The sequence below is a fragment of the Copadichromis virginalis genome, linkage group LG11 (assembly GCF_057382275.1).
Source record: "Copadichromis virginalis isolate Kocher_CV1m ecotype Utaka linkage group LG11, C_Virginalis_male_GT1.1, whole genome shotgun sequence".
NCBI lineage: Eukaryota > Metazoa > Chordata > Actinopteri > Cichliformes > Cichlidae > Copadichromis > Copadichromis virginalis.
In genome coordinates, this window is record NC_140628.1 from 10663833 (window position 1) to 10685781 (window position 21949).

General features: G+C 42.2%; 2 protein-coding genes across 3 annotated transcripts; one reads left to right on the top strand and one right to left on the bottom strand.

Moving 5' to 3' along the window:
• Window positions 1–950: 950 nt before the first annotated feature.
• Window positions 951–2608, top strand: clec3ba (C-type lectin domain family 3, member Ba). The gene is made up of 3 exons (XM_085473119.1): window positions 951–1185; window positions 1295–1393; window positions 1588–2608. The coding sequence occupies exons 1-3, from the start codon at window positions 1089–1091 to the stop codon at window positions 1986–1988; spliced, it is 597 nt and encodes a 198-aa protein (XP_085329245.1). The 5' UTR covers window positions 951–1088; the 3' UTR covers window positions 1989–2608.
• On the bottom strand, window positions 2223–21247 carry cdcp1a (CUB domain containing protein 1a). 2 transcript variants are annotated; one of them, XM_085473117.1, is made up of 13 exons: window positions 21109–21247; window positions 18839–19045; window positions 18381–18743; window positions 17482–17694; window positions 17024–17386; window positions 9932–10147; window positions 9474–9836; window positions 8999–9367; window positions 7914–8105; window positions 6738–7097; window positions 6282–6638; window positions 4527–4614; window positions 2223–4327 (listed from the first exon to the last, which is right to left on the bottom strand). In XM_085473117.1, exons 1-13 carry the CDS (start codon window positions 21176–21178, stop codon window positions 3964–3966), a joined length of 3525 nt encoding a protein of 1174 aa, XP_085329243.1. In that variant the 5' UTR covers window positions 21179–21247; the 3' UTR covers window positions 2223–3963. The 2 variants fall into 2 exon arrangements, with proteins under 2 accessions (XP_085329243.1, XP_085329244.1); XM_085473118.1 differs by lacking the exons at window positions 17024–17386; window positions 17482–17694; window positions 18381–18743; window positions 18839–19045; window positions 21109–21247 and adding an exon at window positions 10600–11038.
• Window positions 21248–21949: the final 702 nt, after the last annotated feature.

Sequence of the window (21949 nt, forward strand, 5' to 3'; positions counted from 1 at the left end):
AACGAGAAATGAATCAGCATGTTGCAGTGGTCCAGCCAATTCCAGACCTCAGCCTGAATAATGAGCTTGTAAACCTGAATGAACTGAAGCAACACTGTAAAGAAGAATGGACAAAAAATCCTCCACAACTTGAGAGTCTGATTAAGTCATACAGAGTACAATTACTTCAAGTTAGTGTTGCCAGAGGTGGTTAAATCGTGGGATTTTTCCACACTGCCTCTGGTGTAATATGTCATGTGTTGCTGTTCATCCGAGTTTGCATTTTCATTATTTTTAAGGACTGTACACGTGAGAATGATAATTCTGTTTGCTTGCGTTTGCCAGGCTCTGTGAAATGTGGCTCTGTGGATAGTGACTGGTTGGAGTCTTGGCCAGTCTTCCCTTTCATTGCTGGCTGATGGTCAGTAAAACTCTATGGGCTTCCAGAAACATTTTAAAGTCAATTTCACAATAGTGAAATTACTTATTACACAAGTCTCTGCCACATGTCAGCTACACACCCTCCAGCTCATTTAGGCGATCCAGATGTAAGCTGTGGACCCCCCCCCCCCAAAAAAAAGTCCAACCTTTGGCCCTTAAAAGAAATACAGCTGGCTCTGTGACAGGAAAACAAGAGATTAGATCGACAGTTCAAAAAACTAAGATAAAAGCCTTTTCATGTGTTCGTCATTTTAATAGTTGTTGCCGTTAAACAAAAACCGATGCAGGTAATTGACAAAATAGCTTCATCAACATGCCGATCCTGTTAAATTCTATTAATGTAATAAATGACTGCACACTCAAAAAGACAAAAGGATATCTGTAATTTATTGGTGTCTTACAAACATATGGAAAAACCAGCCATGCTTGTCTGAACACTGTTAAATACAAAAAGCTGCTCCCCATCCATCTCGCCTCAGCCTTTCAAAAGCAACACAAACCTCTGTCAAACATCTGTAAAACATTTGTTCTCTCTCAGATAAGATTTCCTCACTCCGCTCTGTGCCTCCAGCCCGAGTGTGTAAAACGCCACAGTCTGGCCAGCGCTCAGAAGCTGTGCTGCACCAAAACAGGCTCCCTGCATTGGATTTAAGGTATTTTTTCCAGGTATGATGGATGCTAGAGGACTTTGGATGGTGCTCTGCCTTCTCTTGTTGGCACACGGCTCACCCCAGCAGAACTCGAAGAAAAGAAATGGCAAAAAAGGTAGGACTTCATATTCACCAGCTGAATATAAAATCAGTGGCTTCTACAGGACAGTATTGTTAGAGTTCACCTTGTTTTTTTGTTTGTTTGTTTCGGTAATTTTGTGCAGAATCTGCCATCAACTCTACAATCGAGAATCTGCAGAGGCAAATTGATGACATTACTCGGGATCTGACCGTGCTGAAAGAGCAGCAAGCTTTACAAACAGGTGTAGACTTCTTCACAAACACCATGCAGTTAGATTTTTTGTAAAGAATGCCCCAAAGTTGCACAATCCACTCAAGTATTTGCTTCAGTTTGCAGGCTGCATGTCATTTTCTAGTTAAACAGCTTTCTAGAGATGGAGAGCTGAAACAGATCCAGGGCTTTTGAACCACTTCCTCATAATTCCCTCTCTATCAGTTTGTCTAAAGGGCACAAAGATCCACAGAAAGTGTTTTCTGGCCAATCTGGTGAAACAATCCTTCCATGCCGCCAGTGAAGACTGCATCGCCAAAGGAGGCAGCCTAAGCACTCCTCTAACAGGAGACGAAAACGACCATCTCTACAGCTACGTACGCCAGAGCATCGGCCCCGATGAGCACATCTGGCTGGGCATTAATGACATGGTTACCGATGGCCACTGGGTTGACCAATCAGGCTCTAATGTGCGCTTCAAAAACTGGGAGACTGAAATCACCCAGCAGCCAGATGGGGGATCCAGCCAGAACTGCGCCGTCCTCTCCATCACGGCCAACGGGAAGTGGTTCGATGAGAACTGCAGGGCTGAGAAGGCGTCTGTGTGCGAGTTCAACATCGTCTGAGAGACCATCTGTTGCTCCGTTTTTCAGTCTCTGACATTGCTTTGTAAGCATGAAGTGCAACATTATGAAATGCGCTGAAAAATAATGCGCTGCATCTTTAATCAGCCTGCATTTTCTCGGCCAAGCCTTCCAGATGTCAGTCCAGAACAGAGATTTCACTTGGTGCTCTTTGTATAAGCTACACCCACTTGTACATACACTCCATAAACAATGCTTTAAATATTCATTGAGGTAAACACTGGAGGGTTTGTCTTTATTTTTCTCTTATTAGCCGCCAGTTAACATAACAAAATCTTTTCTTACTGAGTTACTAAGTTCTTTTTACAAAGTGCCTTTTCTGTGCCACCTTCTTTATTTCTAAATGTTAAGTTATGCTTCTCATGTTTTATTACAGGATATTAATGAACATGTTTACCATTTTATTCTTCTCTCTGATGTACAAACAAACAAACAAACAAACAAACAGCAGATATAATGTGAATGTACTACTCCTCATACAGAAAAAAGCTTTTGTAACAAATCTATTACAACCAAAGGTAATAAATAAAACCTGGGTTATGATTGTTGTCATTTTCACGGTCACATCATAAGATCATACATTCATTTCCTCCATGAATAAACTAAACAAAAACAAAGCATGAGCATAGGGTAGTTTCTCGTTTAGTTTTGGTTTTTAAATAGGTGTGCCAAGTTGACTGATTCATTGTATTGTGCAACTGATTCAGTATGAACGTAAGACTCCCGCCTGTCCAATTTATACTGGAACTAAATCCAGCCTATTCACTAAGAGAGAATGATGAGAGTATGATGAGTACAGTCACGTCTCTCACACACACACACACACACACACACACACACACACACACACACACACACACACACACACACACACACACACACACACACACACACTACATTTTGTGTTTGCATTCAAAGTACTTTACTCACCCAAATGAAGGCGACAGATCAACAAGTCTGAACACTTCCAAACTTCCGGATTTTAAAGGCTCCTCTAAAGTTTCTTTACTCACTGTGAGCCACTGAGACTGTAAAACATTTATGGCCACACTCCGTGGGGAAGAGGAATTTTCAAGACCAAAGTCCTTCTGAAGCACTTTTCCTCAAAGAGGACAGATGCATGCCTTGAAAGAAAACTTTTCTCTTTCATGTTTAGGCTCATGCTAGAATAAGGGACATTTAAACAGCAACATATTACAGCTCACTACTAAATAAATACATTTTATGGCAGATGCAGCTGCTGATATAATGCAAATAAATGTATATTTTTCCTCATTGTAATCCAAACAAAGCTGTGTCTGTCCTCATAACAAATGGTGAAACAGGTTTTTTTAACTACTGATCAGTGCTGATCATGATATACAGTCTCAGTATGAACTAGTAGCACTTTAGGCTCGAGCTTCTCAAATGCTCGGTTTCAGTTTGGCACCGTCCCAGTAACACAAATGACTGAAAACAACTATAAGATCCTTACTAATTTCTAAAGGGAGCCTGACCTATATGTAAGGCTCATTTATGGTGTAATGACACTACAGCTAGAAAACAAAAAGCAACAATGAACAACAGAAGGACATGCTGCTGCAACATACGGCTGCTGCAGTCCAGACCGTTGTGTTCTGATAACGATATAATGTATTTACAAAATATCACAAATGGAAAACGTTCATTTCCTGAAAGCAACAGAAGACCTCTTTATAAAAACTAAAAACCTGTGTAGAAGGAATGATTAAGTGCTGCTTTTGAAAAAGAAGAACCTTAACCTGAGACAAAACGCTGTAACAGCTGCAGACAGGTTTGGAAGCTGTTTGTGTGTGCCTCACTTTAGTGCAAAAGCTGCACTCAACACAAAAAAAGTGTCTTTTGGGGGTCTGAACAGCGAGCAAACACACGGGGAATAAATATCCCAAAGTTCAAGTGGGTCAAGAGAAAAATCAAAAAGTCGAGTCCAATCTTCTGCTCAGTTGCCGCCCTCTGGCTCCAGTCGAGGCCCCAGATTTGAAGACTGTTCGTCCTCACTTTGGTCCATCAGGGTTTGGTCTTGGCTCGGAGACCTGTTGGGAAGTGGAGGACCCTTCTGTGACGAGAGCAGTGGCTTTTGAGAGTCTGTGTGTCCCGTGAAATGTTGGTATGTTTCTCCATAGATGCCAATATCTGCACCCTTTTTCAGCAGGTGTGTGTAGACGAGTGTGTCGTCGATGGAGGTGTACACGTGAGCGTCATCGTCTTCGTGTGTTTTCGGGGGTCCGTTGTATCCTGGCAGGAAGTTGATGCCATTTGGATTATAGACAGAGACTTCGTGATTGAGCTTCTTCTTCTTCTTCCTATTTGGCAGAAAAGAAGATCGGAGCTTTTTTAAATTAAATTTACTGATAAATTATGCTCGCTATCAATTTCGATGAAGGACAAAAATTTCTAGCAGGTTGAGGAGAGCAGATAAGTAAACAATGTGAAAATACCCATGTTAACTGTAAAGAAAAATAATAAAACTCAAAGAACAAAGGATAAAAGAGTAATACTCACCTAATCACCACACAGACCACAACCAGCACCATTACAAAAATGACCAGCAGAGCAGCCACCACACTCAGGATGTTGATTAGTAAAAGGCCTAGAAAGAAAAAAATGGCAACAAACACCATAGTCAGCTTTTTCTATCACATTTTTCCCCTGACATTGACAGACGGATGGTGGACGCTCCTGCAGTGATGCAGACACTGCATCAATCCGTTGTGGTAATGAGAGCTGAGTATGACAGCAAGGCTCTCGATTTACCGGTTGATCTACCATCCAACCCTCACCTATGGTCACAAACTCTGGGCAGTGATTAAAAGAAATGAGTTTTCTCTGAAGGGTGGGAGGTCTCTCCCTTAGAGAGAGGTAGGTGGTTCGGGAATCTGACTAGGATGGCTTCTGGGAACCTCTTGGCTGAAGTGTTTCCGGAATTTCCCACCGGAATGATGCCCTAGGACACACCCAGGACATGCTTGGGAGATTACATCTCTCAGCTGGCCTGGAAATGCAGCAGTATTCCTCCAGATAAGCTGGAGGGGGTAGTTGGGAAGAGGGAGGTTCTGGGTGTCCTTGCTTAGGCTGCTGCCTCCTGAAGCTGAAGAATTAATAAAAATATAGATAAATACAATCCTGGTACTGGAGCTTTCTTCTTGCACAAGAGAGAAAGAAGGAAAGTAACTGCGTAAGTAACTTTTCCCCCAAACAGAACATTGATTAAAAATCAGCAAAGCAGAATAAAACTTTGCAATAAGGTTAAAAAAAGAAAACAGTTTCAGTATCCATGACCTCCACGCTCCCAACTTTGAAGCCATACTACAGCTTCATACTCCTGTATGCTACAGCTGCAGCAGTTCTTTAGGCGAAATACTAAAGCCAATCAGTCAGTGATGATACTTTATGTAAATACATCTGGCGAGCAGAGCACCAACAAATTAAATTCCTCAACAAGCTGCGTATGACATTTTACCAGCCCATCACACCTCCAGCTGTACGGCAAGTCTGTGTATGAATCTCATTTCTTAATGAGAAACCAAAAGCACAGAACAGAGCAAAGTCTTCACTTCACACAACTGGGAACCAGTGCTCAGTCTGGGCAAGCAAGTCATGTTTCTGTGACACATCACCGATGACACATACTGTCATTCTTTCAGAGCCGTTAAAACAACCTGCCCTGACTGAACTGACTGTGCACTGGTAGGATCACATGGAGGAGGCTTTTGAAAGCAAGCTGGCCAAGTTTTAAGGACTTGTTTCGGGAGGACTGCCAGAAAAAGGTCATCTTCCTGTTGAAGTAGGCTGCAGAGTCCTCACCCTGCCAGGCGTGAAGAGACCACACAGAAACACAGCTATCAGGACTGCAAAAGAAGCAGCTGATGGAGCCTCCAGGTGGATTAAGTGGGGAAATCTGAGGCTTAATGTCAGGACCTGATCAATCCCTGGCTGGGTCGCCAATCCGAATCACCCAAGGAATCTAGGAAAGATCACTGATGATGCTCGCCAGGATGCATCTTTCATCTACATATGCACAACAGTGTATTGACCGAAATGTTCAGCTGGCTAACATCCTTATCAAGGCAACAGAAACAAGCTGATGCATGCTGAAAATTAAAGTTTGTCACATTCGTCTTCAAAAGCCAGAGGACCTTGAGTGTCTGGACAAATTTTCATGGAAATTCATTGAAATATTCTTGAGAATTATATATCTATTTTTTAAAAATCAGAAAATTATGATATAGATTAAGTAACTGTAAAGTTTCCTCTTACCATTGCTCTTCTGCAGGGAGATCTTGGTAATTACGCTGAAGTTTCCTCTTTCAGGCAAACAGTTGGACATGTTGAGGTAGAAGCTCTCAGAGACCGTGAGCTCGCTATTGGCCACCTCATCCTCCCTGTGGCTGTAGTCCTCCTTGGGGCTGCCCATTCTTTGCACCCGGATGTTGGTGTGGCGGTTGATGCACTTGGGCTGGCTGAGCTTGGTAAAAATCAGCTGCGCCTCCATCTTCGGAGGAACTGAGACAATCCAGGAGACGGTGGAGTAGGCCTTCATTCCCGCTGGCCAAGCTGGAGTAGCCACAAGTTCTGGGGTGTCTCTCTTTGGAGAAACGGTGAATATGTATCTTTCTGAAGGTTATTGCAAAAAGAAAACAATGTGAAATATTAATGGTTATTTAATGTTCTTATTTTATTCAGCTTATCCCCTTCAAGTGTGCTTGTTTTTACCTGTAATCTCTTTTTCAAAACTGGCATTCAACACAGCCGATCTTGGTGCTTTAGCATTCATGCTGGACCACCATGTGACAGACACACTTGTGTGAATGTGGACGGTCTGTATGGCTCCGTTGGGGCAGAAGGTCCCAATAGTTGCTCCATTCTCTTCTGCCACGTTAATAGTGACGCTGTCATCACATAGCTGTCCAGGTAGGGACTGCTTAAGGGGCCCGGTGGGAGAAATCAGCTTTACCGTGCCGTGCTGACCGGGACGCAGTATCCACGTCACACGGCTCAGAGGTGCAGGGAGGCATGATGGCAGCAGAGGCACCGACAGACTGACTGGATCAGGACATTTACCAGAACTACAATCTGAACGGAAAGAGGTTCTCAAATGAAACTGATAAAGTTCTTTACAGTACAATGAGAAGCACTTTTAGTAGAAGGTAGTACAGATGTTTTTAAACACATGGTCTGAACTAACTTTAATGAACCTGTAAGCACATGTGAGTACTAATGTATTTGCCAACAGCTGTAACATCTCCTTTGAGCACCCAAATTAGGAGGCGTGTATATAAACTGAAAAATAAAATATAATAAAATATAACTTAGTAACAAATCTAAAACAGCAGTGAATATTTATCCTTAAATTACACTATATTACAATGCATTTTAAACGCCTTCATTAGTATTATTATTATTATTCCGTCTTAAAATCAAAATTTTGAATATTTTCAGCTGAACCAACTCTGATTTGCCTGAAAATTATATGGATTAAAAGTAAATAATGAACTTCGCCTTGGTATAAGAAATACTTTATATTTATTTATTTTTTTAAAAAGATCCCACCATTCACTTTCCAGAATTATGATAAGAAAAACCAGTAAAAATTTCTTTTGAGATATTCAAATATTGCCTCCGATTTTAAAATGAGAAACACGGTGGAAGTCAGACTATTTCTCAAAAATTATATTTTTAAAATTATTTAATATATTATGTAAAAAATTCACAGCAATCATTTTAAATATATGTTCAAACTTTGGACCATAGAATTTTTAGCCAAATCTAAGATCATTTAGATTAAATGACAAAAGTATTATAATGAATTATTGATGATACATCTGTGGATTTTACACAGTGAGGCTTAAACAGCTGATGAAACGAGAGTTTAAGTAAATCTTGAGTTACCTATGACTTGCGTGGCTCTGACTTCCATGTTGCCAGGAAAGCAGTCCTCAAAAGACAGATCAGCACTTGATGTGACTGTGATGTTGTCTTTTTTCGCCGAGTTTATTTTCATCACGCAGTCAGGGGTCGATGTCACCGTGGAAATGTTCAGAGAAAGGCCCTCAGTTTTGCGGAGATCTACTCTACATGGCACTGGAAGGGTTGGGGACAACAAAACAAAGCACGTACAACAAATGTGATTCCTCAAACTTTCCTGGAAATTTATCAGTGCTGTCATACATGACTAAGAGATTAGGCAATTTAAGAGTTTGCCTGGGCTCAGAAACAGGCCATAACACACACTTTCCAAGTCCCTCCTATTCACAAATATTACAAGAAAGGGAACATTGTCATACCACTGACTAATCAAACTGCACCTTTGTTGTAACCTTTAAGACGATAGAAAAAGAAAAAAGAAAGAAACTATTTATACAAGTACATGCTGCCACATGCAGAGCAGGCAGCACACATCTCCCCAACAGCAAAACCACTGTACAAAAGAAACTGCAGTACTAAATTTAGCCATGTGGGACCCACACATTATTAATCGGTTTTGGAAATGGAGCTACACTTAGTAACTACGTGTTTGAAACACTTGGAGTCAGACGAAGCATCAGCATCACCCAACACCTTACAGTGGGAGAAACCACAGACCAGACTATCTGAGCTCACCCTCTTTAATAATACTATAGCTAAAGACATAATGTGATGGAGCTTTTAACCCCTGTGACTAACATGCTTCTGGTGCTTGTTGCTTACTTGTGGGTCAGACTGCACTCATCAGCTACACACCTGTAAAGTCTGGTATGTATTTACACAGTTGTGCTGCTCTAACATAGAAAAAGTTTGACATATAGACATGTCACTGCACATAATAACACACCTTCAAAACATGAAGACATCCTCAGTATTCACTTGTAGTCTTGTTAGGGCCTTTTGATTAATTACAAGTCCAATACGCAATCTTCTTTCAGCTCCATTTTTGGTCTCTACCAACTCACACTTTTGTTACCAAATGCTCCACAAAGTGCTTATATGATACAGACCTGTTGAAGCTGGGCTGGAAGCAGACACCTTGAGGGTGAAGGTGAGTCCAGGAGAATCAGCAGGTGCTCTCTCCATCTCGCAGTTCCTCAGCGTGAGCAAAAAGTCTCCCTGGTTCTGGAGCGGCTGTGTGTCATTTAGCCCCAGAACCGATGTCACCCTGCCTTTCTGGTGGTACTCCACTGCTACTTCCTTCTTCACACAATCTGGCTGTGTGAGGTTTAGAAACTGAACATCAACCCCGTGTTTGTCTGGGACCTGAAAGTACCACTCCATGATGTCATCATCAGGAAAGCTCTCTGGGTAGTCTGGCGAGAGCAGCTCTGAGGAAGAGGTCCCTTTTGGTAAAGTCAGAGAAATTCGGGCAAGAGCTACAACACACACACACAACACACCAAATAAATTGAAATTAAAACAAAAATTGTTAAATGACACTGTAATTTTGAAAGAAACACAAAACAATGAATGTAAACTCACACTTGATTTTTTCCCGCACAGTCACATCAAACTTGTCATTTTGCAGCTTCTGCTCTGCTGGGACGTCCACAGAAAAGCTGCCGCTTTTCAAAACCTGAGCACTGCTGATGGTGCCACTTCTGCAGTACTTCCCCACAGCCACATTGCCTGTAGACTGGAAGGCCTGGAGGGTGTAGGTGTGTCTGTCTGGACATTTCTCAGATGGATTGATCTGTTTAAGACCCGTGTTAGTGAAATCTATTTGGAAAGCTTTTGGCGCTGCGGCCGCTAGATTCCAGGTAAACGTGCGGTTAAAACGCAGCACATCAGTCGAGCTGAAGTCAGTCTGGATGATGTGGCCACTGCATGACTTCGTGGTGCAATCTGAAAGGAGAAAATGAATCCACTCATACTGCGTTAGTCCACTCAGGACATTCAGTCTCACTGATAAAATAATCAGATATCACACAGACACTTACTTATACGCCGTACAATTTCTATACTGAATACATCTTGAGGTCTGGAGCATTCAAGCGCCACTGACACAGTACTTCCACTGAATGAGTTCAGAGATTCAATACTGCAACGTTGTGTGTTCCCTGATCCTGTACACACTTGGCAACCTTTGACCTGATTATTATTTCTGATGTTTATAGTGGCTCCTGGTTCAGCAGTGAGAGTCAACTTCTGGGCCCCTGGAAGCAAACAGAGAGTTATAGTGAGCAAAGGGATAAACATGTGTGACCTGTGTCATATCTGGAAATAACACAGTGAAATTCCATTCACAAATAAAACTGACTGCTGTGATGGATGAAGCTTGTCTTAAGTGTTCCTGTGACTAAGCAGGTCTGTACTGAGTAAACCTGAGCAAGCTCAGCACATAATATGGTGCTTCAGTCAGGTCTCTGGGTCGGCCATAACCTAGTTTACACTGAAATGTTTGTTATTCAAATTTACACAGGGGCAAAACCGGCACAGCCCATATCAAATGACACACTCTGGGAGCTTCTTGAAAGGGATTTTCTTGCTTCAGCTGTTTTCAGCTTCTGAGTGAAGACAGTGTCAATATTTAACGGACAGATCCACCAACCCACCAATATTTCACACTAAATCTCTCCCCCTGGTTCATATTTAAGGTTCGGATTACCTGACACGGTGGACACGATGAACGTAAGAAGTAAAATCCACAGAAGGGCCGCGCCTGTTGATAGGGACATGCTGCCCTACAGTGAAGCTCTGAAACTTTCAATCCTGAGAGAAAAAACAAAATTAAAATCAGCGGACACATTTCATCGCTTCTTGTCTGGAGCTGGGACGCCACATTTTCCTCTGCGTTACATCAAGCTCACGGAGCAGCTGTTGACACAACGAGTCCACTCCCTATGTGAACGTGTGCCAGCAAGGAGGGAGTGTTGAGGCCAGGTGATGTTTAAAGGCGTGGCTAGAATCGCCATCTTGGCAGGTAGGCGTGCTGACGCGTTACGACACGTGATGTAGAACAAAAGTGCTAAAATAAAGTGAAATTTCTGGAAAATATGCAGAGTTTGATATATGATATTACCGGAAACGATAAAACAGGCTCAGTCCTCTCATGACAATAAAATCTAGATTTAGCCTGCACTGCTTTTAGACTTAAGGAATGCGATTAGTAACAACTGTGCTTGTCTTCTGTTTCATGTGAAAATCTTTATGATCGAGTGTAAAATAGCAGAACAGATCGAAGGAGTTGTGCCACACCCTGTTTCTAGGGAAGAAATTGATCATGTGACCGCACATTTATGGAGAGTCCGACATTTTTCTCATCCTGCAAAGAAGCGCCTCGTTGCATGAGAATTAAGCACATTTAAGTTCAAGTGATTTTTGCCTTTCCAGGTAAAATTTCTGTGATCAAGGTATTTTGATTATTTTGTCTGTTTTAAACAAGTTTGAAAACATTTCACAAATGTGTTAGTCCTTTTGTAAGCCACACTATGAGTCTATACGCCTGTAGTTATGCCACAGAGTTATAATGTGGAGGACAGGCAGAGCTTCCACTCCGTTAGAGGACGTAAACAGAGCTGTGAACTATAGTGAGCAAGGTGGAGAAGGGGAAGTCCATTCAGGTGGCGAAGAAGATGCACATATGCAGGATGACATTAAAACGATCTATGGAGAAGAAAAAGATAGATGGAAAAGAAACAAGGCCATTAAAGGATATAAAGGAACTGCACTTGCCTGTCCAGTCTTTGACGACCATATAGAGAAAGAACTGGCAGAACATATAAAGGCACAAGCAGCTTGATGTGTTCATTTCTTTGTGCATACTCAAAAGCCAGTTCACGGTATTTGAGTATGAACAAAGAAATGGATCAAAGAGGCAAACGCAGGTTGTGTTGTATTTATTTATTAAGATGAAGTAATTGGGAACATTAATCATAATAATTTTCCCCTCTGGATTACAAACGTCCTTCTGTGACAAACTAAGTTAAAGAAAAATTCATTTTTGTCCTCACGATAAACTGGTCAGTCCGGCCAGCAGATCACGTGCTGCGTGGTCTCATTTGTAGTAATTTCTTCTTTGTCTTCTTCTGGCAACCCATTTAATTGGAGCAAGGAGTTGTACTGCCCTCTAGTGGAAAAGAATGTAATTGTTCTGCCCGTTACTCACCGCTCGCTTAGAGTAGCTTCTTGGATGGGAAGCTTGAAGCTGTAATATTTACTTAACCAAAAAAAAAAAAAAAAGAAAAGAAAAGAAAAGAAAAAAGAGGGCGGATCGTATTGAAATTGGCACAGGAAAGAGAAACAAGTTTGTTTAAGACCACTGAAAACTTTTATCTGCACTTGTTGTCTGCTGGACGTTGCTCTGGAAGGAGAAAGCTTTGGTGTTCTATCCTATTCAGAGGAGACAACGCTGTGAAAATATATTGAAAGCTTGAATAAATATATTGAAAAGTAGAAAAGGAAGAACAGTTTAAATTACTACATAATGTTTATATAAATAAATATGAAAGAATAGTTTCACAGTGGACTCTCCATCATTCACACTAAAACAATAAATATCATGTAAGACAAGGTCAAGTGACTCCATAATATGGTCCATACACCCAAAATCCAGTCCATTTATGAGGTAAGATGGGAAAATATTGTTTATTCAGCAAAATTACAATGAAATTGAATACTTAAAATGACTCATCTTGCAGGAGCTTTCCTCTCCTCAGGAACTCTCTGCAGGAGGGGGAGATACAGGAGAGGTGGAGGAAGATCTCAGCCTGGGTGTTTATTGTCTTATGTAGTCTGGAAGATGAGTGGATGGTGGGGTGGGTGCAGTTTTCTCTGTGGTGGGGTTGGGTGGACTGTCCCGGGCTCTGTGGGGCCGGGAGGCGCTGCTGCACTGGGCCCCGGTCTGGATGGGCCTGGGCCCCCTTTCCCTGGCGGGTCGTGGAGTATGGGGGTGCCTACTGGGGTCAGCGGGGGAGCTGGCCCCAGGGAGGGGTCACTTGCCCCTCCCTTCCTTCCCTCCCCATCTCCAGCTGCCTCCCTCTTCCCGCTCCACCACAACCACCCACACATGCAGGGCCTTGGAGTAGGGGTATGTCACCAGGGTGCAGAGGAGGCTACCCCCCCCCCCCCCCCCCCTGTCCCCTTCTGGCTGCCTCTGCCTCAATTTTATCCCACAACTTAGACATTCACATTACTCACACTCTCATTACACATACATATAGGATCTTGGGGGTGGGCACGATACACGGAGTCCAAATTACCATCAGGGTGTACACCTCACCCCTGGCGTCGTTGCCCACCTCTCAATTTTGAATACACGTAGACATTGAGGGCTAGCAGGAGGGACTATGCGCTTACCTGCTGCTCTCTGGCAGGTAGCTCCATGCCCTCCTGGGTTTTAAATGCACCTTAGAACACACATGCATCAACACTACAAGGAGCGGGTGGAGGGAGGTTTGGAGTCTTCTCTCACCCCCATTCTCTGCGGCCTGCTGGAGCGGGGGGGCTAGGAGGAGGAGTTGGCCGTCCGACTGCGGTCTGGGGTGTGGGGCCTCCCTGCTGCTGCGGAGTCGGGGCGGTCTGCCTCTCCCCACCGCAGGGAAAAGGGTAACACCACCTGGGTCTGGGTGCAGTTCCCCCCTCCAGGGTCAAGGGTACCTAGACCCGGTTTGTAGAGTACGCTTGGGGAGTGTGATCGTGTGTACAGCGTCTCTTTATGTCTGTCTCCACGTTGGTTGAGTGTGGAGTAAATGCATATGAGAGCATGAGGGTGGGAATGGATGTTTGTGTCTGTGTGTGCCTGTATGTCTGTGTCTATATGTCAGGTTGGGTGTCAGGCGCCACCTCTCTGGGGACATCTCAGGCCCTCCAAGGTTTGGAGGCCTATCTCCCCCTACCACCACTTCCCCTGCCAGTGGCGGACTCCCTCAGACATCGGTGCATTGGTGGTTCTTTGTGTCTGGGGATGGGCGTCCAGGTACACACCGGCTCACTCCTTGGCGGCCGCTTATCGGGGCCTGGAGCCTGGGGCTCGCTCCGGCCATTTCGGAGGTGGGGTGCCCCCGGCCTCTCGGCCTGGGGCTCGGTCACTCAGGCGCAGCTGGCTGCCGGCGGAGCTCACGGGCGCGTCACTGCAACCCCCCCTGGCTTCTGCTCCGCGGCTGCTGAGTGAGCCCAAGCGCGTCCATGCTCACAGGTGTACACACGGGTGATCACACCCACAAACTACACCCTTTTTGGCTCCTACCTCAAAGCACACTGTGTTCTGTTGATCTTATGTGCTGCACAATAATGTTTAATATTTAGTATTTACTGCCATATTCCCATATATCATTGTGATGTTGTTTATTCTATTACTCTTGTTCTCTTCTGCTTGTTTTCTTTTTTCTTTCTCAGCAGGTGATCCAGGTGATTGATAGATGCATTTTTTTTTCTTTTTTTTTCCTGCCCGTTCTGTTGGTTTTTGTTTTTTGCCCTTCTCCCCCGTCCCTCTTCTCAGCTGTTTCTCTTTCCCTCTTTCTTTCTCCCCTTCTTTCCCCCAGTCAAGTCTGTCCCGTATTCAGCAAGTGAAAATAAAATAAACAATAAAGGGTGAATCAAATGGACCATTATGGCAAGGCTGGGATGGTCAATTTGGTAAAGTAAATCTGTTGGGCATCTTTCTTTGCCTTTAGACAATAATTCTGATGCAAAAGAGCCAAACGGGACAGGCAAAAAAGGAAAAAAAAGACTTTTGGATTTTTATGCACTACTTAAATGTACTTAATTTCTCCCCTTTCCTTTAAAATACCTGATATTCTGTAATACTAATAAATAAGACATGAACTTTATAAAATTACTTGTGCACTACTTAAAATTAAATAAAATAATCTGTTTTCTGTAAAAACCTGACTTCTCACCCCATTATTCCAGTGTACCTGCTTTAAGTTATTGCAGTCAAATAACTACACTGAAATTAAAAATAAAATACACTGAAATGCAGTTTAATTGCAGGGGAATTATGCCACTAGTCTCCGATGAGGACAAAGGACTCATCCCATCGTGACACATTAAAAAAGCAATATATTTGACCTTACTATGAAATAAATATGTTTTATGTCAGATGCAGCTACAGGGGATGATTGAGAGCAACTTTTGCAATCGAAGAGCCTTTAATCTGGGACAAAACGTTGTAACAGCTGCAGACAGGTTGTTTGTGTGTGCCTCACTTTAGTGCAAAAGCTGCACTCAGAAAAGGTGCTTTGTGAGGCAATCACACAGGGAATGAATATCCCAAAGTTCAAGTGAGTCAAGAGAAAAATCAAAAAGCTGAGTCCAGTCTTCTGCTCAGTTGCCGCCCTCTAGCTCCAGTCGAGGCCCCAGATTCGGGAGCTGTTCATCCTCACTTTGATCCTTAGGCTGGTAAATCATATTCTGGTAAATTGTATTGTCCACCGGGGTTAGGATTTTGCTTGGTGGCTTGTTGGGGCGTGGAGGGCCCTGCTGTGATGAGAGCAGTGGCTTTTGAGAGTCTCTGTGTCCTGAAACAGGTTTATATGTTTCTTCATAGTTGCCAGTCTCTGCACCCCTTTTCAGCAGGTGTGTGTAGACGAGAGTGTCATCAATCTCTTCGTACACATGGGACTCATCATCTTTACAAGTCCCCAGCACGTCTGGGGATTCGTATCCTGGTAAGAAGTTGATGCCATTAGGATTATAGACAGCAACTTCATAATTGCCTTTCTTCTTCTTCTTCTTCTCGTTCTTCCTGTTTGGCGGGAAAAAAGAGAAGATTGGGATTATTTTCTGTTTTATTCAGCTATTGATGGGTCATCCCCTTTGAAAACACACTAAATAATAGAAATACTCACCTAATCATTACAACTAGCACTATGACAGAAATGACCAGCAGAGTAGCCACTACACCCAGGATGATGGTTAAAGGTGCTATAGAGGAGAAACAATTAACTTGGTTAACATTTGGATCACATTTTCGACTGTGCAGTGGTTGTAAAAAAGAATTCAACAATAAACAGAATTGCTGAAGCTGAAAAATCGTTCAATTATCGTTTATCCTCCCGAGTGTGAAGCTACACTACAGCCTCATATTCCTGTGGTGCCTTACACCAAATGCTAAAGTTATCAAGCTGATGTGATCTGGTCACAGTGCTGCAGTTCTTTTTGTCATAAACCAAAGTCTTGGAAAAATCTGGACCTAGTGATGACGAGGTTTTACCCAGACTATCGAGCCTCCAGCTGTTGGGCAAGTTTGAAATACCTTCCTAACCTGTTTGCTCTGGGGAGTCATGCTCAAACACAGTGTTGTGACCTCCCCAGGGTGTACCCTGAACTGCATAAGTGGAAGAAAACGTAACATTTGGGGCCTTGTTTTCGCTCTCTGTGGTCATCACTTCAAACATCTTCTACATTATGCAATGACAGAGCTTTATGCAAAAATCGATTAAAGCAGTTTTAGATTTCCAAAAGCAAATATTTTCCCCGGGAGTAACTCGGAATAACATCTCATGTATTTATTGTTAATGAAAGTACAAACTATGAATGAGTGAGTGCTTAATCTCGGATTGACACAATATATATATATTTTTTGTCATTGAAGTCAGTGCCGTTTTATTTTTTCAGACCTTTTGAACGGGGTGGGTAAGCAGACACCTTGAGGGTGAAGGTGAGTCCAGGAGAATCAGCAGGTGCTCTCTCCATCTCGCAGTTCCTCAGCGTGAGCAAAAAGTCTCCCTGGTTCTGGAGCGGCTGTGTGTCATTTAGCCCCAGAACCGATGTCACCCTGCCTTTCTGGTGGTACTCCACTGCTACTTCCTTCTTCACACAATCTGGCTGTGTGAGGTTTAGAAACTGAAGATCAACCCCGTGTTTGTCTGGGACCTGAAAGTACCACTCCATGGTGTCGTCATCAGGAAAGCTCTCTGGGTAGTCTGGCGAGAGCAGCTCTGAGGAAGAGGTCCCTTTTGGTAAAGTCAGAGAAATTCGGGCAAGAGCTACAACACACACAACACACCAAATAAATTGAAATTAAAACAAAAATTGTTAAATGACACTGTAATTTTGAAAGAAACACAAAACAATGAATGTAAACTCACACTTGATTTTTTCCCGCACAGTCACATCAAACTTGTCATTTTGCAGCTTCTGCTCTGCTGGGACGTCCACAGAAAAGCTGCCGCTTTTCAAAACCTGAGCACTGCTGATGGTGCCACTTCTGCAGTACTTCCCCACAGCCACATTGCCTGTAGACTGGAAGGCCTGGAGGGTGTAGGTGTGTCTGTCTGGACATTTCTCAGATGGATTGATCTGTTTAAGACCCGTGTTAGTGAAATCTATTTGGAAAGCTTTTGGCGCTGCGGCCGCTAGATTCCAGGTAAACGTGCGGTTAAAACGCAGCACATCAGTCGAGCTGAAGTCAGTCTGGATGATGTGGCCACTGCATGACTCTGTGGTGCAAGCTGAAAAGAGACAATGAATCCACCCATGCTGTGTTAGTCCACTCAGGACTTTCAGTCTCACTGATAAAATAATCAGATATCACACAGACACTTACTTATACGCCGTACAATTTCTATACTGAATACATCTTGAGGTCTGGAGCATTCAAGCGCCACTGACACAGTACTTCCACTGAATGAGTTCAGAGATTGAATACTGCATTTTTTAATAATTGATCCTGTACACACTTGGCAACCTTTGACTTTATTATTATTTCTGATGTTTATGGTGGCTCCTGGTTCAGCAGTGAGAGTCAACTTCTGGGCCCCTGGAAGCAAACAGAGAGTTATAGTGAGCAAAGGGATAAACATGTTGGGTCCTGTATTATATCTGGAAATAACAGAGTGAAATTACCATTTAGATGAGATTAAATTCACAAATACAACTAACTGCAGTGACAGATGAAGCCTACGGCTTGTCTCCTCCTATAACTAAGCAGCTCTGTATTGTGGAACAAGTTAGAATCCAGATTAGCGATCAAGAGGTATAAAATCACTGCGTACTAGCTAATCAGTACTCCAGTGAATAGCCTCACCATTCAATGAAGATTCGTTGGAATCTAAAATCTAAAGTCTTTGTGTTTCCCTGATGAGCATCAGTAATGAATACAAATTATTACATGCAGCTTTACTCTTTAGATTTTTTTATGCCAGCAAACATTTTTTCAAAATTGATTATATGATCATAAAACAGGACACCTACACTGTATTAGCTGACCTCTCACCAAATTTCTATGTATACACAGAGTCTGCACCTGATAGAATAAAAAATCTATTATGGGGCTGATTGTCACAAGGTATAAAACACACACACACACACACACACACACACACACACACACACACACACACACACACACACACACACACAAAACACAAAAAATTTAATTAAAATGAAAACAAAAATTGTTACATTTTAAAAGAAACACAAAAAAGTGACTGTAACTAAACTCACACTTGATTTTTTCCCGCACAGTCACATCAAACTTGTCATTTTGCAGCTTCTGCTCTGCTGGGACGTCCACAGAAAAGCTGCCGCTTTTCAAAATCTGAGCACTGCTGATGGTGCCACTTCTGCAGTACTGCTCCACAGCCGCACTGCCCGTAGACTGGAAGGCCTGGAGGGTGTAGGTGTGTCTGTCTGGACATTTCTCAGATGGATGAATCAGTTTAAGACCCGTGTTAGTGAAATCTATTTGGAAAGCTTTTGGCGCTGCGGCCTCTAGATTCCAGGTAAACGTGCGGTTAAAACGCAGCGCATCAATTGAGCTGAAGTCAGTCTGGATGATGTGGCCACTGCATGACTCCGTGGTGCAAGCTGAAAAGAGAAATTGAATCCACCCATGCTGTGTTAGTCCACTCAGGACATTCAGTCTCACTGATAAAATAATCAGATATCACACAGACACTTACTTATACGCCGTACAATTTCTATACTGAATACATCTTGAGGTGTGGAGCATTTCAATTCCACAGTACTTCCTTTTAAATAATTCAGAGATTCAGCGTTGCATTTTTTAATAATTGATCCTGTACACACTTGGCAACCTTTGACTTTATTATTATTTCTGATGTTTATGGTGGCTCCTGGTTCAGCAGTGAGAGTCAACTTCTGGGCCCCTGGAAGCAAACAGAGAGTTATAGTGAGCAAAGGGATAAACATGTTGGGTCCTGTATTATATCTGGAAATAACAGAGTGAAATTACCATTTCGATGAGATAAAATTCACAAATATGACTAACTGCAGTGACAGATGATTTCTCCTATAACCAAGCAGCTCTGTATTGTGGAACAAGTTAGATTCCAGATTAGAGATCAAGAGGTAGAAAATCGCTGCAGTACTTCGGTAAATAGCTTCACCATTCCTGGAAGATCATTTGGATCTACGTGGGAAGAACGGATGGCATCTAAAGTATTTGTATTTCCCTAATGAGGATCAGTAATTTGTTATTGCAGCAAATTGTTATTGTTCTATAGTCATCATTATATGATCATAAAACAGGACACCTACACTTTATTTGCTGACCTCTTACCAAATTTCTGTGTATGCACCGAGTCTGCACCTGAGAGAATAAAATAAATCTATTACGGGGCTGATTGTCACAAGGTATGGAGTAGGTTGTCCCTGTAGTTATCAACGGGGTTTCAGTAAAAGAAAAAGTGAGTTAAAAAAGAATAACAACAACCTTGTATTTAAGCTGTGAATTTGAACCAGTGATAATTACTACGAATTATGTATGTATTATATATGAGAAATCTGCAGTGCTTTAACAACCTTTATTAAAGACACAATAAACACTGAAGACAGATTCCACATCCATGATTTTGAATTGATGTCATTTTGAAAAAGCAGGTTGTTCTGTATATTTGTTTAAACAGACTTTTGGTGCAAGATTTTCCAACTGATAAACCGAATTCAATACCAGGAATTCAATTTGAATAGGGATCCACAGGACATGTGGAACAGCTTAAGTCTACCTTACTACTAAAAGAAGTGCAAACTGTGCATTGCATTGTCATAGGAATGCCTGTATGTATTATGCCATGTATTATTTTGGTTAATTAGAATGTGTATAAAATGTTGTTAGACTTGATTGTAATCTCTTTTATACTGCTCTTTAACATGAACCAAGAATGCCTGTTCAATCAGCTTCATGAGAATAATTGGCAGCTATTCGTTATTCTGGTTAATAAAACTCTCTTATCAAGGAGTGCTCTCTTAGTGCTGCTGTTTATACCTAAGGTGATGGCTGCACATTGGAGCTCCGAAACTTTAAACTGGATACATTTAAGCATTCACATCTCGTTCCCCACAGCCTAATAAAGGAGATGTGAAAATTGCTTCAGTTTCTCAGCAGATCAAGGTGAAATTAAATTGATTGATTGAACAGGTATTCTCTGTGTCCTCTGTTCTAATAATTACAACAAAAAGTTTCATTAGTGCTGCTATCATCTTAAATATATTAATAAAAGTTTCTGGAGGTCATCCAAGGTCCACCAGCCCCTTTCTTTACTGTGAAAAGGTTGTGAAACATAAACCAGTATTGTATACATATATATATATATAAAACAATCGCGACCTTAACACATGTTGTAGATGAGAGAAGCAGTGAAAACACGTCGCTTCCAGCCAGAGAAACTCGGGGCATAACCGGCTGTGTTTTAGTTTTTAATCTGTCAGCTGCGGACTCTGTGAGAGTAAAGATTAACTATAAAAACACAATGATTTAGGATCATACTTTAATGCGTATATAACAATAACAATAAAATTTTTCATTATTAAGTTGCGTTTTAGAATCTGTATATTTCTGCTGTTCATCAGGGAAACACAAAGACTTTGGAAGCCATTAAAAACAAAAGTCTCATGTCCACACTCAGAGGTCTCAGAGATCTTCCGGGAAATGCTGCGCTATTTTCTCGAAAACTAATCAGTCAGTGGTGATTCATACCCACTGATCTCCCGTTGACCACTTCCGCTGTGGACTCGTTATATGGCGTGGCGATTTACCGAAAACAGCCGTACTCAGTATCACCTGACACTCACGCTCTGAGAGCTTCTTGAAAGGGATTTTCTTGCTTCAGCTGTTTTCAGCTTCTGAGTGACATTAGTGTCAGTATTTAACGGACAGATCCACCACCACACCAAATCTCTCCCACTGGTTCATATTTAAGTTTCAGGTTACCTGACACGGTGGAGACAGTGAATGTAAGAAGTAAAATCCACAGAAGGGCCGCGCCTGTTGATACGGACATGCTGCCCTACAGTGACGCTCTGAAACCTTCAATCCTGGGGTGTTAACTGAAGCTCAGCTAGTTGTTGTTGACTCCTAATTGTGAAAGTGTGCCAGCAAGGAGGGAGTGTTTACGCAAGGTAAAGATTAAAGGCGCGGTCAGGAGGACCATATTGGCAGGTATAGGACACAGATGCGTTAGGACAGCCCTGTAGCCCAGTAAAAAATAAAATCCTGAAAAGTATCATGGAGAATTTTTAAAAAAGAAGCTAATATACGAGAACTGTTGCCTGAAACGGCAACTCACCCTTAATCACGTCATTTCAATAAAGATGTCACGATTTAAGATCGCATTGTTATAGAGCCTTAGTTAATGTGAGCAGGACGCCTAACACCTGTGACTGTCTTCTGTTTCTTGTGAAGTTTTTTAATCTTTTAATAGATCGTTGAGTGCAAAACAGTAACCCAAAGGATATATTGAGGTATTTGCTGAATAAGAAATTGATAACTATAAATATGGTTACTCCCAACTGGAAAGATTTACAATGTGGAAACATAAACGATCTTTGAGCTTTCTAAAATTATATTATGAAGAAATCCCCCCCCCAAACGATAAACAGCCTTGTGTGGTTGCTCAACTGTGAGGAAAAAACCCTGACTTTTAGTTTCTCTTCACAGGACAAACAGGTTAGTCAGGATGTGTTACAGTATCTCAGTAACCGTACATACGGTACATGCTGCTCAACCCATTTCCAAGTGGCACAGAGACAAATGGAAACCTTTGAGTGGCAAA

What these genes read in the sequence shown, in the direction of transcription:
- clec3ba (XM_085473119.1), top strand. Translation starts at nt 1,089, where the DNA reads ATGATGGATGCTAGAGGACTTTGGATGGTGCTCTGCCTTCTCTTGTTG. An exon ending in GAAAAGAAATGGCAAAAAAG is followed by an intron (nt 1,186 to 1,294) that starts GTAGGACTTCAT and finishes AATTTTGTGCAG; the next exon opens with AATCTGCCATCAACTCTACA. An exon ending in GCAGCAAGCTTTACAAACAG is followed by an intron (nt 1,394 to 1,587) that starts GTGTAGACTTCT and finishes CCTCTCTATCAG; the next exon opens with TTTGTCTAAAGGGCACAAAG.
- cdcp1a (XM_085473117.1), bottom strand. Translation starts at nt 21,178, where the DNA reads ATGTCCGTATCAACAGGCGCGGCCCTTCTGTGGATTTTACTTCTTACA. An exon ending in TTCCAGCCCAGCTTCAACAG is followed by an intron (nt 8,106 to 8,998) that starts GTCTGTATCATA and finishes CAACCCTTCCAG; the next exon opens with TGCCATGTAGAGTAGATCTC. An exon ending in TTTTGAAAAAGAGATTACAG is followed by an intron (nt 6,639 to 6,737) that starts GTAAAAACAAGC and finishes AATAACCTTCAG; the next exon opens with AAAGATACATATTCACCGTT.